Source organism: Danio rerio, chromosome 9 (assembly GCF_052040795.2).
Source record: "Danio rerio strain M-AB ecotype USA chromosome 9, GRCz13ab, whole genome shotgun sequence".
Classification (NCBI taxonomy): domain Eukaryota; kingdom Metazoa; phylum Chordata; class Actinopteri; order Cypriniformes; family Danionidae; genus Danio; species Danio rerio.
The window spans coordinates 40,603,552-40,624,187 of NC_141029.1; the positions used below are offsets into that span (position 1 = coordinate 40,603,552).

Below are 20,636 nucleotides of genomic sequence, written 5' to 3' on the forward strand. Positions count from 1 at the left end.
CTGAAATTCAGACTTTTGAACTTGAGCAATTCGCACAAAACAACTCGCGCTGCTTCATTCGTGTGAATCGCGTCATTTGCGTGTATCGCGCCACAGGATGTCTATTTGCGTCTTTGCATTGACTGTACATGTAAATCAATTGCACTTGATGCTTCTTCCGCATCTGGTGTGAACGTAGCAGGGTCTCTATGTGTTTGTATATTTTCCATTAGTTTTTTTTTATTTTATATAACTGTAGATGTTACAGAAGGCTATTTTGCACTATTATTTATCTTCAGCTGTAATCAAATCGTGTTCATAAAAGGTTTGTAATGAACATTTTAAACACAAGTATTTATGTGTATAAAGCATTTGTTTTGTGAGAAGTGCTTCTCATATGATGTGAACGACCCATACAGCTGTATTTTGACTTTTCCTCGAGCGAGAATGACATCAACTGAAATTTTCGGAGAGATAGTATGCCGAGCTTATTAATAATAGTAAGAATAATAAGTTTCTTAAAACTTATGATAATCTATTTTCTTAATGATTGAGGCTTTGTAAAGTTTTCTTTTTTCTTTCCTAATCGTTTGTTAATGTATTTTCTCCTCAATGCAGTGATGTTATTTTTCTTGTATTCAATAAAAAATTTTAATAAAATTCCAAAAATATGCAGAGAGATCCTTAATAGGGCTGCACAATATATTGTTTTAGCATCGATATCGCAATGTGTGCATCCACAATAGTCACATCGAAAGATACCCAACATTCAGTCTGAATTATAGTTGAGCAGTAGCCACAGAATTGTATTTAATCACTGTATTTATAAGGAATTTATATGATTTATGCAACACCAACAACAATAGATTTTTTTTTTTGATATTTGAACTAAAGCAAAGGGAGAAAAGCATTTTTTTGCATTGTGATTCTTTCATTTCTGTACCTGAATACTGCTAGAGAACCATTAAATAGAGCTATTTAAACTATCTTGTGAAACTGTATTCACACAGCAATAATTATTGCAGAAAAATAAAATATCGCAATACCAGTTTTTCCAATATTGTGCAATTTAAGTTTTAAAAAATCTAAATATATGTATCTCATGAAATAGGACTTACTCAACTTAGGTTAACTTCATGTAGGACTATACAGTGACTTGGAAATTGGAAATTGTAGGTTATCTAACTTTCAATTTCCATTGTAGACTCGTGCACTAAATTGAAAGAATGACATTGGCTTGATTAGAACATTTAAGCGGCATTTTTTTTTTACACAGTGACACACATGTCCAGTGCAGATCTGAGGATCATGTCAATAACTGCTTCAGTCTTAATGCAGCGTTGTGCTTGAAGTGAGCTGAACTGACCTGACACTGGACTCTGACTCACCCGCTCTAATCATTAATGCTCTGCCACTCTTCTCTGCTCTGCTGGTTATTGTCTGACTAGGGGGGCTAATGATCCAGAAATGCTATTCTTAACATAAAGACTGTCAGGGTGAGTGAGTGATTGCACTGGAATGGAAGTGTGGTATGGCTTTCTAAAGTAAAAGCACACCTCCAGCTGTTTAGTTGATTTTCTGTCAGCGCTGCGAGGCACACATGGAGTCAGCGAGCAAAAAATAACTACGTAGGAACTAAATGGTAAATGAATGCTAGGAATATTTTCTCCGCAAACACCTCATGCCCCCCCCATATACCTCTTGTCTTCACATCACCAGCATGTGTGTGATCTTTTAATGGCAGTTCTTCTGAAGTCCAGTGTGTGGGATGATGAAGGGGTGTGTGTGTGTGTGTGTAGGCTGCTGGGTGGGTTTAGACATAACATTATGGTGTATTGTCTGTGTTTATCTCAGAAGCTCAGGCGGTCTGTCTACAGTCCTGCAGCTTTCCAGGCAATGAGTGGAGGCTCACAAATCACAACACCTCACAAATTCAGCCTGCAGGCATTGAACAGATCTACAAGCACTTGCTGACCTTTCAGTGGTGTCAAATTATTTATAGATGAAATGCATTACAGTCTTCTAGTTCCCCTGTGATATCCTTGCCCTCTGTATTGTTTTTAAGGCATACAGTATGGTAATATAGTGTCAAACAAACTCATATGCATATTGGTGGGTCAATTTACACTAAACCTCCCTAAATTAAAAGAAACTGCATTGTAAAATACAGTTGAGGTCAGAATTGTTAGCACTCCTGAATTATTAGCCCCCCTCTATATTATTCCCCCATTTCTAAACGTAATAGTTTTAATAACTCATTTTTAATAACTGATTTCTTTTATCTTTGCCATGATGACAGTACATAATATTTTATTAGTTTTTTTTAGGATACTAGTATTCAGCTTATAGTGACATGTAAAGGCTTAACTAGGTTAATTAGGTTAACTAGGCAGGTTAGGGTAATTAGGCAAGTTATTGCATAATGATGGTTTGTTTTGTAGACTATCGAAAAAAATACTGCTTAAGGGGACTTATAATATTGACTTTAAAATATACAAAATAAAAAAAATGTAGGAATGCTTAGATTAGAATTTTTACAGTCTATACAGAGTGCCAATTCCTTGTCATGGTCGTTACCGAGTAACAATTCTAATGCTTTAAGCTTTATAAAGCATAATGCACTTTAAATGTCTTTTCCTTATCTTATAAACATGCGATTTTGGGTTTTTATGTTAAGGATTGCTATTTAAAAGATGCTGGTTTTAATATGAACTTTATTTATAAATTTACATATAATTCACATACATAAATCCAAGTTTTCCAAAAGCAAACCTCACCTCTTCATGGTGCTAGAAAAAGAGATTCAAATGTATATAAAAGTGATTTCCAAGTCTCATAATAGAAAAGCAATTAAAACAATTTATATATACTCCTCCTTTAACATTTTTACACAAAATGTTTGTATATATGCATTTTCTGTAAAAAAAAGTGCATTAATAACTCTTGTTAATAACTAAAATTGGAAAATGTGCGTAATATATTTGTATGTAATTTGATAATTATGTACCCTCTCCTCTGTTTTTTGGTTTTCTTTCTCTTCTACTTTAATTTCTTTTTTTCTCACTTATTTCATTCTTGTTAAGAAATGTAAAGGGATTTTATTGTATAAGAAAACCGTACATGCTGGTTCTTGTTAATAAACAAGAATAAAAAAAAGGAAAAAAAGCATAATGCACATTTTCACTCTAAGTAGTAATTGGAGATCTCTCCTTAATGAATTAAAGATGTTGCATATAATTCCTTAAACATGTCTCTTATAACCATTTAGTATGAACATGTAATGGTCAGAAATTGTTTTACAGAAATAATATATAAAACAAAGCAATTTGGAAACATTGCAAATGATGGAAGAAGAATTCAACAGGTCTCATTGAAGCTTGGAGCACATATTTGATGTTAAAATGCTAAAAGTTTAAATGTACACCTATAAATCCATTATTCTTTACTAAAAGTTAATAGGTCCATACTGTTTATTGCAATAAGTATATTACGATAAGTTATATTATTAAATATTCAAATAATTCTTTCAATTCAAATAATTTTTTTTTTTTAATTTACCTAATGTTTCCAGCCAGGTTTTAATGAACTTGCAATATTGTTGAAAACACAGATCTTTCAGTTCTGATATGCAGAAAGATTTCAGTTCTTATATGTCCTCTGCTTGTAAACTTGTAAACAAACAATTGTGATTGGTTCATGAGATCGGCCAGGTTAGCGAGTATCAATTGAGTAATGAAATGTGATTGATCGGAGCATCCCTAACTTTTTTTTATTCTAGCTGAAATAAAACAAATAAGACTTTCTCCAGAAGAAAAAAAAAATATGATAGGAAATACTGTGACACATTTCTTACTCTGGTAAACATAATTTGGGAAATATCTGAAAAAGAAAAAAATTAAGAGGAGGGCTAATAATTTTTAGTTCAACTGTAAATGTTAAATTTAAATTTACTTTTTTTTTGTAATTTTTAAATGAAGTTTTTCCTTTCATTTATATGGGACTTTGATTTCTTCTCTGGCAACTTTTGATGTTAAAAAGTTTACCAGTGATTTTTATTGACATTTTTAATTTTGTAAACCCTACATTGTCTTGGTTAGCTTGATTACTCTTGATCTTATTTTACACCTTTGTGTCAGTGAGCATACCAATGCTTCCCTAAATAAATTACAAATAAAATATATTTTCTGCATACTTTTTCATATTAGTGGTTATTCTCACAAAAGTCTTGTCATTGGCTGTTAATTAAATGAAGTAAGAAGAAGTGGAAATAATTTTCTGTCGGATTATACGATTTTATAAATGATATAAAAATATAAATGTTCATGAAAATTTGGAGTGTGGGACTCAAAAATGCTTTGTGAAAGTACCCTGATGTGTAAAATGATTATCTATTTGGTAAGACTTTATTTGGATGGTCCTTATTGCACATTTTGTTGACTAAAGGTTGCGTTGCATTTACATGCCAATTACTTCTCATTTGAGTATTAGTAGACTGTCTGCTTAATATCTGCTGATACTGCTCCTTCAACAGACATTTAACTAACTATAAGAAACTTTGCAAGTACATGCCAACTTACACTAACCATAACGCTAACCTAACAGTCTATTTGTGATCTAATGAGAATTAGTTGGTATGTAGAGACAACCTTACTTAAATTCAACAAAATGAAATCAAAATAAAGAGATATCAAATATTTTTATATAATTGTCATAAATATGCTTGTTGTGTAGTAGTAATATGTGTTAATGTTCTATAATTAATGATTACAGAATGCAGTCACGGATCAAAAAACAAAGGGCATTTGAAGAGACACAGACGGGAGAGCACTCCTATACGATGGGCAAGTGCCCGAGACCACAGTCATGCTTACAGGGAAAGCAAAAGGAGACTGCACTATTCTGAGAGACCAACGGGTACGTTTGTCTAATATGATGGTCCAGCCCAAAATTAAAATTGCCATTAATTTATTAAAAAATTCTTTATTCAAATTCTGTCATCTTTTATTTGACTTTATTTAATATTTATATCCATTATTATTTACTTTAGCTCTGTTAACTTGAGCTTACATTTTATGTTCCACTGTTTTTATCCCAGTTATTAAGCAAATAAACATGGGCCAACAGGGTATTTCACCAAACAGATTTTTGTGCATTATCAGTGTATTGCTGTGCATGTAAGGGCTGGGACACCTACTCAACGATCGGCCATTGGGCTTCATCTGGCCATTGGTCCATGTTGGTCTGGCTAGTTGCACTGGTGTGTTCCAAACGTTGCCTCTCATTGGGTTAACTTTAGATTGAGTTGGCCCGATTCTGATTGGTTGTTCAGCAACAAATCAGAGCGTTAGAAAAAAAAACTAAAGGGACATACCTATTTAAACAATTCAAGAAGGAGCACACAGAAACCGGCTGTAATTTTGCTGTCTTTATCAAATATTTGCAAGCTATGGATAAAATATGGATTATTAGATTATCAGATCTATTTGCATGAGTAAATCCCTCTGTGGTGGGAATTATTGTGATAACGGTATTAAATCCTGCTTTGTTTACGATGTATGTGTTCAGAAGTTCCCTTTGTGGAATGAGAAAACCAATTACTGCCCTCTACACTCGTTTTACCTTTCTATCAGACGGCTTTAATTTGTTGTGTTCATGTGCAGCTTTTTGGTACAGACTGGACCAGATCCAAGCCGACGCAAAGCGACAACAGTTGGTTTTCGTCAGTTGTTTGGCATCGGCTTGGTGTGTTCCAGGCCTAAACATGCTTTCTGCTGACAGAATTTTTATTTACATTTATTCCCCCCTGTGTTTCACTTATGCGAACAAGTAGTTTAAGGAGTAACAGTGCTTTGTTGCAGGCATGCAGGTCTCCAGGGTTACACCGCAGCCTTATCTGGTGTCCAAGAGTGATGACAGTCATGTAGAGGAACCTTCAGAGGATGTGAACATCTCTTACTGTACACCATCACAACAGAGAATTTCACAGGTCTGCCCTTTGATCAAACCTCAAGAGAAACACTGCATATTTCAGTTTGCAAAAATCCAAACAATGATCAATGTCCCTTACCATAAAAGGAAACGTTTACATAATTACAGGTTTATATTATGAAGAAAATAATCAAACATTATCCCTTTTTCTTTAGTTTTCATTGAACAGAAGAAATTGGGATTGCATCGATAACATTGTCATTCCCATGTCTCTCTTCTCCTCTGTGAAAGTGGAAAAGCTTCAGTATAAGAACATACTGACGCCCAGGTATTAGGTGTTTTGATATTTGATAATAACATCAGAAAAGCATCAGCATTTGTTTGTGTAGATGTACACTAGTCAGTAATTCCTTTTTTCTTTATATTGAGTTTGATTTTAGGTTTTATTTAAAAATAAATTAAGTTTAAAATGGCATTAAATTTCAGTTTTAAATGTTTCAGTTTTAAAAACTTTTGTAAGAAAGCTGTTTTACTATTTGCTCTACTAGTACTTGTTTTTTTTTTCTTCTCCATTCTTGATTTCTCCATTAATGACCTTTCTTTCTATTAATATATTTATATTAGTATGTAGTAAGAGCTGGTTTTCTTGTAAATTTTTTTGAATTTGGATGGTTTGATCGAGCATTTCTTTTAACTCGGCTACGCTCTCCTCCAATTCTCCAACTCGCTGCTCCGCTTCAGCCGTTGCGTTTAGGTCCGTGATAAGGCCTTCCAGTTTTTGATTGACTTCTTGTTTAAAGTTGCTTAGTTCCATTTTCACATCCATCTTTTGTGAGAGATTCTCAGAAGGCAGTTAAATTGGTTTTTAATAATTATCTGGAAAGCCCTGATGTCTGTATGTATTGCTGCAATGCTAGCTGACAGGCTATTAGCTATCCCGTCAGTCTTGTATTTTTCATCTGCTGATTTCCCCTTTTGTTTTCAGGTTTCAATTGTTGTTTTACCCTAGCTTTTTTGGTTTTGTCCCCCTCCATGTTATTTAAGGATGGTTTAGGTGACCATATATGATGTAAAAGGGAGGTTTAATACCAGTGGTTATGGGAGCGCTCTGTCTATGCTGCTCCACGTGTCGACGCCACAGCAGAAACCTCACAAGCTCCTTTTGAATGAGCAAATGCTTGTTTTTATATATTTTAGAAAGCTAGTATCCATTTAAAATACAATGTTCTAGTCTCTAATGATTCAGTACTAGTGTATTTACAATAAAATAATACCTTAAAATATAATCACTGCGACCTTATGAATAACTACTATATAATATTATGTTCTAGTCCCAATTGAAATGACATGTTTCAACCAGTAACCAGTTTGTAGCAGTTAGTTATTGATAAAGTACTAGCACTTACCATCAACCTCAATCGATACAAAATGTTTCTTCAGCTCAACGCAAAAGAAGATATTTTGAAGAATGTTGGTACAAAAAGCATATACTTTTATAGTAGAAAATGATATATTTTTCAAGAAAATATGGAAGTACACGACTACCAGTTTCCAATGTTATTCAAAATATCTTCATATTTTGGGGAACTATAGTATCTCTTTAACTCTGATTAATTGCAATTATATGTTTTATCATTTAACTTACTATATTTAAATACTTCTCTTTTGGTTATTTTAGTTTCATTTTTTATTATCTTAATATTCTAACACTAGCCATAACCATTAAATCAAATAATTTTTTCCCACTGAGTTTCCTGAAAAAAAAGAAAAGAAATCTACAGTGATACATAACAGTAATATGTAGTAAGCTTTTGCTCATTCCACCACCCTACCTACAGGGTGCTTGATAGATTACTGTATCAGTGAGTCAATTTTAGAAATTCCTAAAGCATAAAAAATTTGGATGGACTTATGCTTTCTTTTTTTCATTCTGTTCCATCACTTCAGCTGGCGAAAGTTGAACATTTCACCTTTATTGAAAAGAGAGCAGGATAAGCAGGAGGAAAAACTGGTTGGTTTGACTTTTCATACTTATAAACTTACTGTATGTCATACAAATGGTGAATGCCAGTCTGAGCAGTGAGAGTGATGGACTATTATTATCTCTTTCAGTCAGAAACAATAGAAGATGCAGATTTCTTTCAGAGACACCAGATTTATGAGCGTACCGAGAAGCTCCACTGGTCGTGCTGGCATCAGGACAGTCAAAGCATCAGGTCTGTGTATAATGCTGGTTTATGGTGTCTTATAGCTCATTTATTCTCCAGTTCATATTTTCTTCTTTTTTTGGACTCAACAGGTCATCCAGGAAAAGTTGCTCTTCTGTATGTGTGAGAGATCATCCTGCTCACTGTCACCCACCTGCTCATCCTCCTGTCCCGTCCACCATCAGTCCTCCTCAAGATCTGGAAGATGACATAGAGGTAGCATCTTCACAATTAGGGGTATAACAGTACACAAATTCACAACTAATCATTTTGATCCAGGACGTTTGGCACAGGGCTTTTTTATGTCCGTAACATAAGTAGTTTGAGATAAGTTCTCAACCTAACATTGTAAGTGTTAGACCGCAAGTTTGTATAGTCTCTGCCTCGTAGGTTTGCACACAGTTCACCCAGCTCTCCAGCTACTGCTTACTCGTACTGTATAACCTGTATAAAGCATTGCCAAACAAACATACATGCATAGAAACATAACCCTGTTGGATTTAAATGCTCTGTCCAGGTCAGTGTGGGACAAATGCATCTCTATGCATGAACATGAGAATAAAATAAAATGCCTTAACAAATATTCACTTTATAATATCATTTTGAAAATAGCTTGATGCTCTTTTTTAATGAATGATAGATTTATATAGCCCATGCCTAACTTGAATATGCTTTTGTATAACTTAAAGAATTCATTCATTCATTCATTCATTCATTCATTCATTCATTTTCTTTCCGGCTTAGTCACTTTATTAATCCGGGGTCACTACAGCGGAATGAACCGGCAACTTATCCAGCACGTTTTTACGCAGCAGATGGCCTTCCAGGCGCAACCCATCTCTGGGAAAGAATTCACTTTCACTTGGACAATTTTATTTAGTTTAACTTATTTGAAAATAATTTTTATTTATTGGGAAAGTATTGTTTCTATTTTATTTCTATATATTATATAGTATTTATTTTAACATATCTATGTATATTAATGTACAGGGCTTGACATTAACACCCGCCAACTCTCCAAATGAGGATAGATTTCAGCTGTGGCTGGTTAGACAGCCGCTCCGACTAGCCACTTTGGCTGGTTGGAGATAACTTTTTAATTGTAGTTTTCTTAAAAAGCAGAGTTTTTACCATTCATGCATGGCAATGTTTTTCTTCTAGCATTTTAGACTATATAAAGGAATGACAATGTAAAGGTTTTTTTTTTTTCTTATTTCAGATTTAAAAATGTTGATTTGTCTGTTGCTCCCCCTCCCCTGTTTGTTTGTTTGTTTGAATGTCATTTATTTTGTTAATCTAAAGTCAATTAAATGTTGATCACAAAAAAGCAGAGTTCAACATTAAGGATGACCCAATAGCCCAGGGCCAACGTGAGAGATGACAAAAATAACTATGTTCGCATGAGCAAAAGAAACAAGTGAATACCGAATGAGAGGATGATCACGCGCACACAGGCAATCCTAATGCACTGATGAGGGCTTCAATGTCCAGAGTGTTTGAAAGTTTCAAAAAGAAACGGTTTCTTGTGCAAAGCATCCATGCCTGGAAATGTAACTGGTGCGATCGGTTTTCCTTAAAAATTGACTGGACAAAAAATTTACACTCGTGCACCTACAGTCCTGCTTCTCTCAAGAGTTAAAGATTTTGTTAAAATGTCTTTTTGTAAGCAGCAGCAGTTGCTTTTGCTTTAAACATTCTTTGAAGAGAGCCTAACCTTAACTGTGTGCACGCTATCATCCTTTCATTATCGCAGTATGTTTTTTACCTACTTTCTTTTGCTTAAAGTTATTTTTGCTAATATATTTTAATTATCGTCCTTTACAATAACATTGCTCTAATATGAGATTAACATTCATGTATAATTAACTGAACTTGAGCCTGGACAAATTACTGTGTATAATTCTTTTTTAAATGTCAATTAAGTTTAAGTTTTGTTGAATAAAAGGTGTATTTATACAGTTTTTTTTTTTTACAATATTTAATTATTTATTCATTTGTAATTTATTTATCTGTATGTAAATAGAGAAAAAGTTTAGTCAATTCTTATTGTTGAGCCCTAAAAAGTCATGTGAAATAAAAACTAATTGCAATGCGACGCTATAAAACCACAACCCATTTGCTCATGCTCATTGAGCAAGCTCATACACAACACACACACAAAAGTGAAATGAATGAGGAGGCATTGCTCTTCAGTGTTTGAACTCTCAGTAATGATTAAATCACACTGAACTGAGCTAAACTGAACTGAATTGAACTTAAACACTAAAACCTGAACCACACTGTTCCAGTTACTATGACCATTTATGTGAAGCTGGTTTGACACAATCTACATTGTAAAAGCGCTATACAAATAAAGCTGAATTGAATTGAATTGAATGTGCACATAACACAAAATCAAAACCAAGTAATATTAGGATGCTAAAGTCAAATTTTAAGCATATAAAATATATTTTCCCAACAACATAATTGTGGCCAGTGAAAATGGTGAGTGGCTAGTAATTTTGGGAAACTACTAGCCACAGTGGCTGGTGATCAAAAAGGTTAATGTCAAGCCTTGTTAATGTATATTATTTTATTTCTTAACTAAATCATAAATGGACTTAATTTGAAATAGTTATAAACTCTGATAATTTGTTATAAAATGTGATTGTTAGCTTAAAGAACATATATTTACACAGAAGAAATACCTGATGCCTGCGGTTTTCATTCACATCCGGGCAACTCATCAAACTTTTCAGTCTTTCAAGCATATTTCCTTATTCTTCTATAATTTTGTTTGTACAGTCATTTAATTTAGATGTGTATGTGTTATTTTGCTTGTTTTATGCCTTTTTTTATGATTTAATTTATAAAATCATAAAAAAAGAGTAATAAAGTGTGTAATAAGGATATTTAATAATAAAGTAGGAACATCGACTCACCGATCATTTTATTAGGTACACATAACTAGCAGTACACCTTATTAGGTACACCTTACTAGTACCCTTTTGCCTTCATAACTGCCATAATCCTTCGTGGCATAAATTCAACTGAAACATTCCTCAGAGATGTTGGTCCATATTGACATGATAGCATCACGCAGTTGCTGCAGATTTGTCAGCTGCACATCCATGATGCTAATCTCCCATTCCACCTCATCCCAAAGGTGCTCTTTTGGATTGAGATTTGGTGACTGTGGAGGCCATTTGAGAACAGTGAACTCATTGTCATGTTCAAGAAACCAGCCTGAGATGATTTGCACTTTATGACATGGCGCGTTATCCTGCTGCAAGTAGTCATCAGAAGATGGGTACACTGTGGTCATAAAAGGATGGACATGGTCAGCAACATTTTCACGATGCTCAAGTGATACTAATGGGTGATTGGCTGATTAGAAATTTGCGTTAACAAGCAGTTGGACAGGTGTACCTAATAAAGTGGCCGGCGAATGTATATACCAAACCAGGACTTTAGTGTACTGTTACACCTCTATTCTAGAAATATAAATCAAATAATAAAATATTTAATTCATATCTGTTTTTCAAACTATTGTTTGATTTCTTTCCCTATCATGTAGACATTGCAGCCATGGAAGAGGCGGACATTCCCTCTGGCAGATAAAGACGAGGAGACTTTGAGGTGTGATGAAGAGCACAGTTGGCCTGTAATGCTCAGGGTTTAAAACTAGGGTGTTTTATTTGTATTTCAACCTTTTTAATTGCCCATCCTTGTTTCCTTTACTTGGGTCTTAGATCCTTGCTTTTAGGACATGAGGAAAGGATGTGAAATTGAGATGTGAGGACGGATCAAAGTATAAAGCGCAAATGTCAAATGGAATATTTTTTTCTTAATCAAGCATTTCAAAGCAGCGTTATATTTCTTCACTATCATTATGTTACTGAAGCCTGATTGAGCTGGACATTTAAATGGATGCAGAAAAATGGTTCAAAGGAAAGACTTGCCATGTTGGTGTCTGAACGATTTTAAATTGACAGATTTTTTTTTATATATATATTTTGATTAAAAGTGTGCAGTAAATTTTAAATTCATTCATATACTTTCTTTTCGGCTTAGTCCCTTTATTAATCCGGGGTCGCCACAGCAGAATGAACTGCCAACTTATCCAGCACGTTTTACTTAGCGGATGCCCTTCCAGCCGCAACCCATCTCTGGGAAACATCAATACTCACTCATTCACACTCTTACACCATGGACAATTTAGCCTACCCAATTTACTTGTACCACATGTCTTTGGACTGTGGGGGAAACCGGAGCACCCGGCGGAAACCCATGCTAACGTAGGGAGAACATGCAAACTCTACACAGAAACACCAACTGACCCAACCAAGGCTCGAACCAGCGACCTTCTTGCTGTGAGGCGACAGCACTACTTACTGTGCCACTGCGTTGCCCCAATTAAATACATTTTGTATTAAATGAGTCAAACTATGGGTAAAATTATGTTCCATCGTCATTAGCTATTTATGTAGAAATTAAACAACATGCTCACCTGTACTTAAGATAGTGGAGAAATATAAAATTACAAAAAAAAAAAATTCATTAGTATTTGGGCCTGCACTTTCATCCTTAAATTAAATCTTCGTCCTAAATTTCGAAAACAAAATTTTTGACCTTAAAAATTCTTAAATTCAGTAAAATAATGTGTTGTTGGCCTTAAATCATTTTAAAAAGGTCTTAATTTTCCTCTGTACAACTAAAGCTACTCAAACGGGCCAACACACGTCCAATTATCAACAATCCATCTTAATACAACTTTTTTTTTTTTTTTTTTACTGTTATGAGATATAATCACAGCTGTTAGACATTTTTACCCAATTTCTCTAAAATTAAATTCCCTAATCAGGAAAAGAAAAGGATAAACAATTACATAATTCCTCCTGACAATAACAGGGCAATATATGTCTTGTGTGTGTGTGTGTGTATATATATATATATATATATATATATATATATATATATATATATATATATATATATATATATATATATACACACACACACACACACACACACACACACACATATACATACATACATACATACATACATACATACATACATACATACATACATACACAACTTTTTACAGAAGAGGGAATGGACATAGTATTTATAAATAGGCATGAAACATCTGTTTTTATAACTATAAATGTATTGGGTTAAAATTTTTTTTTTAAAGTATTAAAAAATATATATTAAAATATGTGGCTAAGAAGGAACTACATTTTTATTCTTTTTGTGGCAAGCAAAAAACTAATTCCATTAGCCCAACTGCACCATTGCAAAAAGTGTTTAGCTCTGTATAAGTCTAAAATTTCATTCATAATTGTCTTAAAAGGGTCTTTAAAAGTCTTACGTTTGACATGATGAAAACTGCAGAAACCCTGATTAATGCTTCATCATATGGTGAAAAGGTGCTGACTCAAAATATACCTAATGATTTTTTTGGTAAATTATCTTTTTTGTTTGCACATAAAGACATGTTTGATGGGTGTCCCCTGAAAAAAGCGTGGTAATGTAAAATGTAATGTAAAAAATGTAGATTAATCATATTTTTATATTAGGGAACTTACAACGAAACAGAACACGTTCTAATGTACAGAAAATGAAGCCATACCACCCTCTGTTGGACACATTCAGAATAACAAGCACTCATCACACTATATACATTTTTAAAGTTTTTTCAGCAAATGTGCATTAATATAATATAATATAATATAATATAATATAATATAATATAATATAATATAATATAATATAATATAATATAATATAATATAATATAAATGTTTTTCTTTTGAACGTAATATTCAGTAAAGAATACTCAATTTTCTTTGAATTAATATATTTTTGGATTATCAGCACCAAATCAAATCCAATAAAGTACCACAAAGACTGCTGTAATGGCTGGTTTTATGTATAGATTCGAATTCAAATATATTCAATCAGAACACAGTTCATTTAAATTATATTAATATTTCACAGAATCCTTTTTATTTATTTATTTATTTATTTTTAAATAAACAAATATAGCCTTCATGAACATTATGTAGAGTTCAGCTCAGCTGGAGTCACATTTCTGACTTTTCAAACAAACAAACATAAAAACAACAACAACTAAAAAGCACAATTACATTTAGTTTTTTTTTAATGGAGATTGGGATTTGTATACATTTGATTGATTGACTGATTGATTGATTGATTGATTGATTGATTGATTGATTGAGTGATTGGTTTATTGATTGATTGATTGAGTGATTAATTGATTTTATTTATGTTCATTTTTTATTGATTGATTTTATTGATTTTATTTATTTAATTATTTATTTATTTAATTATTTATTTATTTATTTATTTTTGTTTATTTATTAATTTCTCTGCATTTGACTGATTATAATGTGTTTCAGACTTCAAGATCATCAAAGCACAAAATCTGAGATGCACCAGGAAATGACATCATACTGAAGCACATTCTATATCCTCAAGTTTTCCCTCTTGGTTTCATAAATCATTCTTTCAGCATGTTCAGGTGCTTCAGAAGATTTATTATTATTTAAATAAGCAGTGTTTATATTTTACTGCCTTTATAGTAAAATTTATGCTTGTAAAGCATTACTTAATTTATGTAACCTCTTTCAAATTATTTATTTTGTTCTGAAAGATGCTTTGAAAGCATAAAACAAATGACAGTGGGAAAAGCTCTGTATTAGAAAGTTGATTAAATTAAATTGCATTAAAGTGATTTAAACTACTGCACATGGAGGCCATTAGTCTTTCTTTATCATATTTTGCTGAACAAAGTGGCATTTGTTATCTGATAAACCTGACAAGCTCTCGATGTCTATGAAGAGAACTGGTAGTTGTTTGAACTTCCAAATAAAACACATTTCTCGTCTTAAAAAAATGAGAAATAGGCAATTATTTATATCTGTATTTGTCTGAAAGTAATCTACAGTCAAAAAGATATTTAGACCTAACAATAAAGATTATTCTGACTGCATATAAAATTTCCATTAATTTGGATAACACACTTTTGGACTAATAAAATGTATGTGATTGATATTTATTGTTCAACAAATGAAATTAACAAGAACAAGATTTATGTAATAATGTCAGTACATCCAATATGTTTTAATTGCTTCTTATTAATTTATCTATTGTGTGGAGTGCGGAGCTGTGTCAGTTATGCCCCTAAATATTAAGTAAACTTATCTCAGGGAATTTAACTAATTGGATCAACAGCTAGATCAGGGGTCACCAACATGGAGATCACACAAGTTGCCTGCAGGCCTGTTCTAAAAATCGGCTATGTTAAAAATGCTGTAGATTTGGTGGTAATTTCAGTAAAATTTTAAAGTTGATTTATGTTACACAAGTGATTGACAAACGTGGTACATAGTAGTGCATAATTTGTTAAAATCGTTAGTGGATGGTGAAAATATTGTAGAAGTAATTATTTAAAAATGTAAATACTTGCAGAGATTAATAGAAATAAAGTGTTGCATATTGATATTTATGTTTCCTACCTTGTAAAATAAATGTTGACAACAATTGTGAGAATCAATAACATGATCAGTGTCTTCCCATAGATGAATATCATTAATAATTAATAATAACATATAATTAAAAGTAAATTAAACAAATTTGTTATTTGAGAAGTGTGTATCAAACTGGTAGCCCTTCACATTACCTAAGAATTAACTCTCAGTTTCAGAAAGCTTGGTGACCCCTGAGCTAGATATACAGAAGAAACCAGAAGTTTGCACACACTGCATAAAAAAGCACATAACCATTTTTTTTAAAGTCAGATTTTAATGTGACTAAACTTTTTCACTTTTAGGGAAGTTAGGATTATCAAATGTGTATCTGTTATGCTTAATAGCATAAGAGAGAGTTTTTTTGAGAAATTGTTAAAACTTTTCATGAAAGTCAAGTTTACGTGCAATAAGATTATGCCTCTGAAAAAGCTCTGATGATGGTGTCAAGGTTTTGGAAGTTTCTGATTGGTCAATTGACAACATTTGAGTTAATTGGAGGCACAACTGTAGAGTATTCAAGGAAAACCTCAAACAGACTGCTTCCTTGTGTGACAACATGGCAAAATCAACAAGCCAGAATCAACAAAAAAGCCAGATTACAAATTGCTAAATCACACTGGGAAAGAGAATAATTTTTGGAGACATGTCCTGTGGTCTGATGGAACTAAGACTGAACTGTTTGGTCATAATGACCAGTGTTACATTTGGAAGACAAAGGAGAAAGCTTACAAGCCTAGGAACACCATCCCAAATGTGAAGTATGGAGGTGGCAGCATCATGTTGTGGGGCTGTTTTGCTGCAGGAGGGACTGGTCCACTTCACAGCATAGATGGCATCATGAAGAAAGAACATGTAGAAATACTGAAGCAACATCTTAAGACATCAGCCAGAAAATTAAAACTTGGACACAAATAGGTCTTCCAAACAGACCATGACCCTAAGCATACTGCCAAATTAGTTAAAACGTGCTTTAAGGACAACAGAGTGAATGTTTTGGAGTGGCAAAGCTCTGATCTCAATCCTATAGAAATTTTGTGGGCAGAGTTAAAAAAGCTTGTGCGAGCAAGACAGCCTACAAATCTGACTCCATTACACCAATTCTGTCAGGAGGAATGAGCCAAAATTTCTTCAAACTATTGTGAGAAGCTTGTGGAAGGATACCCGAAACGTTTGACCAAAGTTATACAGTTTAAAAGCAAAGCTAAAAAATCCCAATGAAAATTAATGTAAACTTTTGACTGTCTAGAAATTAATGAAAAATTCTCAAAAATTGATGAACTTCATCATGACTCTTTTTTGTGTGTGTAGTAAACTACTTGAAAACAATAAACACTGAAACTAACTCCTTGATTCTTCCCAGTCTGAACGTCAAGGTTTGACAGCGCCAAATCTCATTACATTGATCCTAAATGTGTGTGTCTGTGTCTGTGTGTGTGTGTAGTCTTTGATGTCTTTGAGCAGTAAGCTGATTAGCCCATCTCTCCAGCAGCCCACACACATGCGCATACACACTCATTGGGGAAAGGCTAATTGGCTGTAAGTAGGGGTCAAGGTTACTGTCTCCATCTGAGCCTATCCACAAGACAGGGATGATATTATCTCACTTGATTTCCTCTTTATTTTGCACAATCACTTTCACCTCTAAGCTGCACTTCTTAATAGTCTGAACACGATGTTAGCATGCAGGATCTCTTCTCAAAGACAGATCTGCCATTTTAGGAAGAATTCTAATCAAGAAAGATCTGATACTTAATCTTTTTTAAAGTTTTCATTTTTATCATGTTTCATCTCTGTAAATATTTCATCTGCAACCCCAAATCAGAAAACATTGGGACAGTGTGGAAAACGCAAATAAAAAAGAAAGGGATTTTTAAATGTACTTTCGCTTGTATTTTATTGCAGACTATGCAACAAACGTTATTTAATGTCTTCCGCGTGATTTTTTATTGTTTTTTGTTTGTTTTTTGTTTTCAAAATAAACATATTTAATATCCAATTTTAGTTCTTTCAACACATTAAAAAAAAAGTTGAAACAGTAAAGCATTTACCACTTCATAATGTTGCCGTTTCTCTTCAACAATTTAAAGCATTTTTATTGAAAGAAGACATCAAGTGATTACATTTTTTCAGGTGTAATTTTGTCCCATTCTTCCTGCAAACATGTCTTAAGGTGTGTAACAGTACAGGGTCTTCATTGTCAAAATTTGCACTTCAAAATGAGCTACACATTCTCTATTGGAGACAGGTTGGAACTGTAGGCAGGCCAGTCAAGTACCTGTATCATCTTCCTCCACAGCCAGGACTTTGTAATGTGTGCAGAATGTGGTTTTGCATTGTCTTGTTAAAATATGCATGGGCGTCCCTGGAATAGGCAACATATTGGTAGGATTAATGGTGCAATCACAGAAGTGCAAGTTACCTTTGCCAAGGGCTATGGGACAACCCCATACCATGACAGACCTTGACTTTTGGACCTGTTGCTGATAACAGTCTGGATGATCCTTTGGTTCGGAGCCCATGCCATCCATTTCTCACAAACAATACCTGAAATATTCATTCATCTGACCACAGTGCACATTTCCACTGTGTGATGGTCCATCACTGATGCCTTCAAGCCCAGAGAAGTATCTAGTAACTAGTTGGGCCATGCTTAGCAGCAATTACTTCAATCAAATGTTTTCGAAAAAATTGCAATGTGCGTGGTGGAAGAATTTTGGCACAATCACTATGCAGAGTTGTTGGAGTTTAGCCACATTGAAGGGTTTTCAAGAATGAACTCAATTGGATTCAGGTCAGGACTTTTACTAAGCCACTCTAAAGTCTTCATTTTGTTTTTTTTTTCAGCCATTCAGAAGTGAACTTGCTGGTGTGCTTTAGATAATTTTCCTGCTGCAGATCCCAAGTTCACTTCAGCTTGAGGTAACTAGCAAAAGTTGTTTGTGATGAGCACCGATTCATCATATGATTTTCTCATTATCTGCTTCATGTCTGTGCAATAAAGTGAAATTGTGTAGATGTTGGTACTTCAAAATATTGGTATTCCTGTGACAATAAAATTGACAAATATAGTACTTTAACATAAATTAAGGTTTCCGTTTAGTTTCTACTGTATTTTTAACGGTTAAATTTCGGTAACCAAGGCTGCCGATTACTGTAAATTTTACGTATTTGTTTTAGAGTGTACTTAATCTGTAAATAGTTTTTTTTTTTAAACATTTATATACTTTCTTATAGACTTTTTAGACCTTTAGAACTAATATATGGTATCGAAGTAGGCTACTTAAGGTGTAAGTTTATTTGTAAAAATAATATAGGCTATAACTTGTAATTTATGTTATGTTTACGTTTAAAAAGTTTAATTGCAGTGTAAAAACTACCAAAATATTAGCTTGTTGATTATAACCTACTTCAAAGTGTAGTTTCATAAGTGTTTTATACGTTTTAAAATGTAGTATTTTAGGTTATAGCTACAATTTTATTTGTCATTGCTGTACAAATAAAACAAACACTTACAAACATTGTGTCCCCTAAACCTAATAACTGGTTGGGCCACCCTTAGCAGCAACAACTTCAATCAAGTGTTTTTGATAAATTGCAATGAGCATGGTGGAGAAATTTTAGCACAGTCATCTTTGCAGAATTGTAGGAATTCTGCCACATTAAAGGGTTTTTAAGAATGAACCGCCTATTTAAGGACAAGCAACAGCGTCTCAATTGGATTCAGTTCAGGACTTTGACTAGGCTACTCCAAAGTCTTTTTTTTCAACCATTCAGAAGTGAACTTGCTGGTGTGCTTTTTATTTTCCTGCTGCAGAGACCAAGTTCGCTTCAGCTTCACTTGCAAAAGTTGTTTGTGATGAGCATTGATTCATCATAGGACTTTCTCATTACCTGCTTTATGTCTGTGCAGGACATTTCAGTGTAAGAAACATTGTGCCCAAAGTATTTTCCTGAACACTGGATACTTGTGCCTTCTAGATCTAAGCACGAAAAAAGGACATTTTTGAATATCTTATGTGCCAGTGAAAAGTTAGTTTAGATACTTTCTTTTATCAGACAAACAGGAAAAAAGTAAAGGGATAACTAGTAAATGCTGTTGTTAGTCAGTTAGGTGTTGAGGAAATAGATGAGTCTTCAGATGTTTCTCAAAAATGGCCTGAGACTTCATTGAGAGTTAACATTGAGATCTGCAGGTTTTTTATTCGCAGAATATGTGAATACGAGTCTTGTATGACGCAGAGCCACAGTATTGATCTGCTGTTCTGAGAGCTCGATAAGCCTCTCTTTCTCTCCCGTTCTCTTTTGTTGTGAACTGTGAGAATGGAGATCATTATTTCTAGCTCCAGTGAGAGAGAGAGAGGATCAGTGATTTACTTCTGCCAGCAGAGGGAGTTTTAGATGAGTTTTGGTGCAGTGCGCTAGAGGAGCGTGTGTGGAGGTATAGCCTACAGTATATGCACATTCCCTTAGACTGTGGTTCTCAAACTTTTTTCATCAATAGAACCTCAGAAACAAAATTGTCTCTCTAAGTACCACCATAATGAGGTGGCAGATTAATTCCTATTACAGCCACTTTAACCATTATTAATATGACCATTAACGCTGTACTGTGTTTATATGTGAAAAATAAATAAAAAGTCAATGTATAAATTTGCTTTTAAAAGTTCAATAAAAATAATAGGCTACTGTTCTTAAAGAGGAAAAAAAAACAGCTTAAGCACACCGATGTCATCGTACGCTTCAGAGAACAGTCGGTGCAGATCACATAAGTGTAATTGTTCGAGTCAAAGAGTAAAAAGTATATATTTTCTCTTTTAATATTCAGTATTCCTCCATGTATCATTAGAAGGAGGCCCGCTTAATACAAGTGGTAGCCTAGATGTACCACAGTTTAAGATCCACTGCCCTAAGAGTTTTGATTAAACTAAAGCTTTATTCAAATTTACTTCAGGATTCAAAATAGTGTTTCAGTGAAATACAATGT

At 33.6% G+C, this 20,636-nt stretch overlaps 1 protein-coding gene across 13 annotated transcripts in view; it reads left to right on the forward strand.

Moving 5' to 3' along the window:
* Positions 1-14,870, forward strand: part of kansl1l (KAT8 regulatory NSL complex subunit 1-like) — a 59,269-nt gene extending 44,399 nt beyond the window's left edge. For 4 of the 13 annotated variants that reach the window (XM_087268210.1, XM_087268197.1, XM_087268198.1 and 1 more), the window contains 8 exons: positions 4,750-4,893; positions 5,838-5,965; positions 6,123-6,235; positions 7,855-7,918; positions 8,020-8,123; positions 8,207-8,351; positions 11,671-11,732; positions 14,522-14,870. In XM_087268210.1, coding sequence (XP_087124336.1) covers positions 4,750-4,893; positions 5,838-5,965; positions 6,123-6,235; positions 7,855-7,918; positions 8,020-8,123; positions 8,207-8,351; positions 11,671-11,732; positions 14,522-14,579 — 818 coding nt within the window. In that variant the 3' untranslated portion in view covers positions 14,580-14,870. The remainder of the gene's footprint in view (positions 1-4,749; positions 4,894-5,837; positions 5,966-6,122; positions 6,236-7,854; positions 7,919-8,019; positions 8,124-8,206; positions 8,352-11,670; positions 11,733-14,521) is intronic. The other 9 variants (XM_087268202.1, XM_087268203.1, XM_087268204.1 and 6 more) reach the window with 5 other exon arrangements.
* Positions 14,871-20,636: the final 5,766 nt, after the last annotated feature.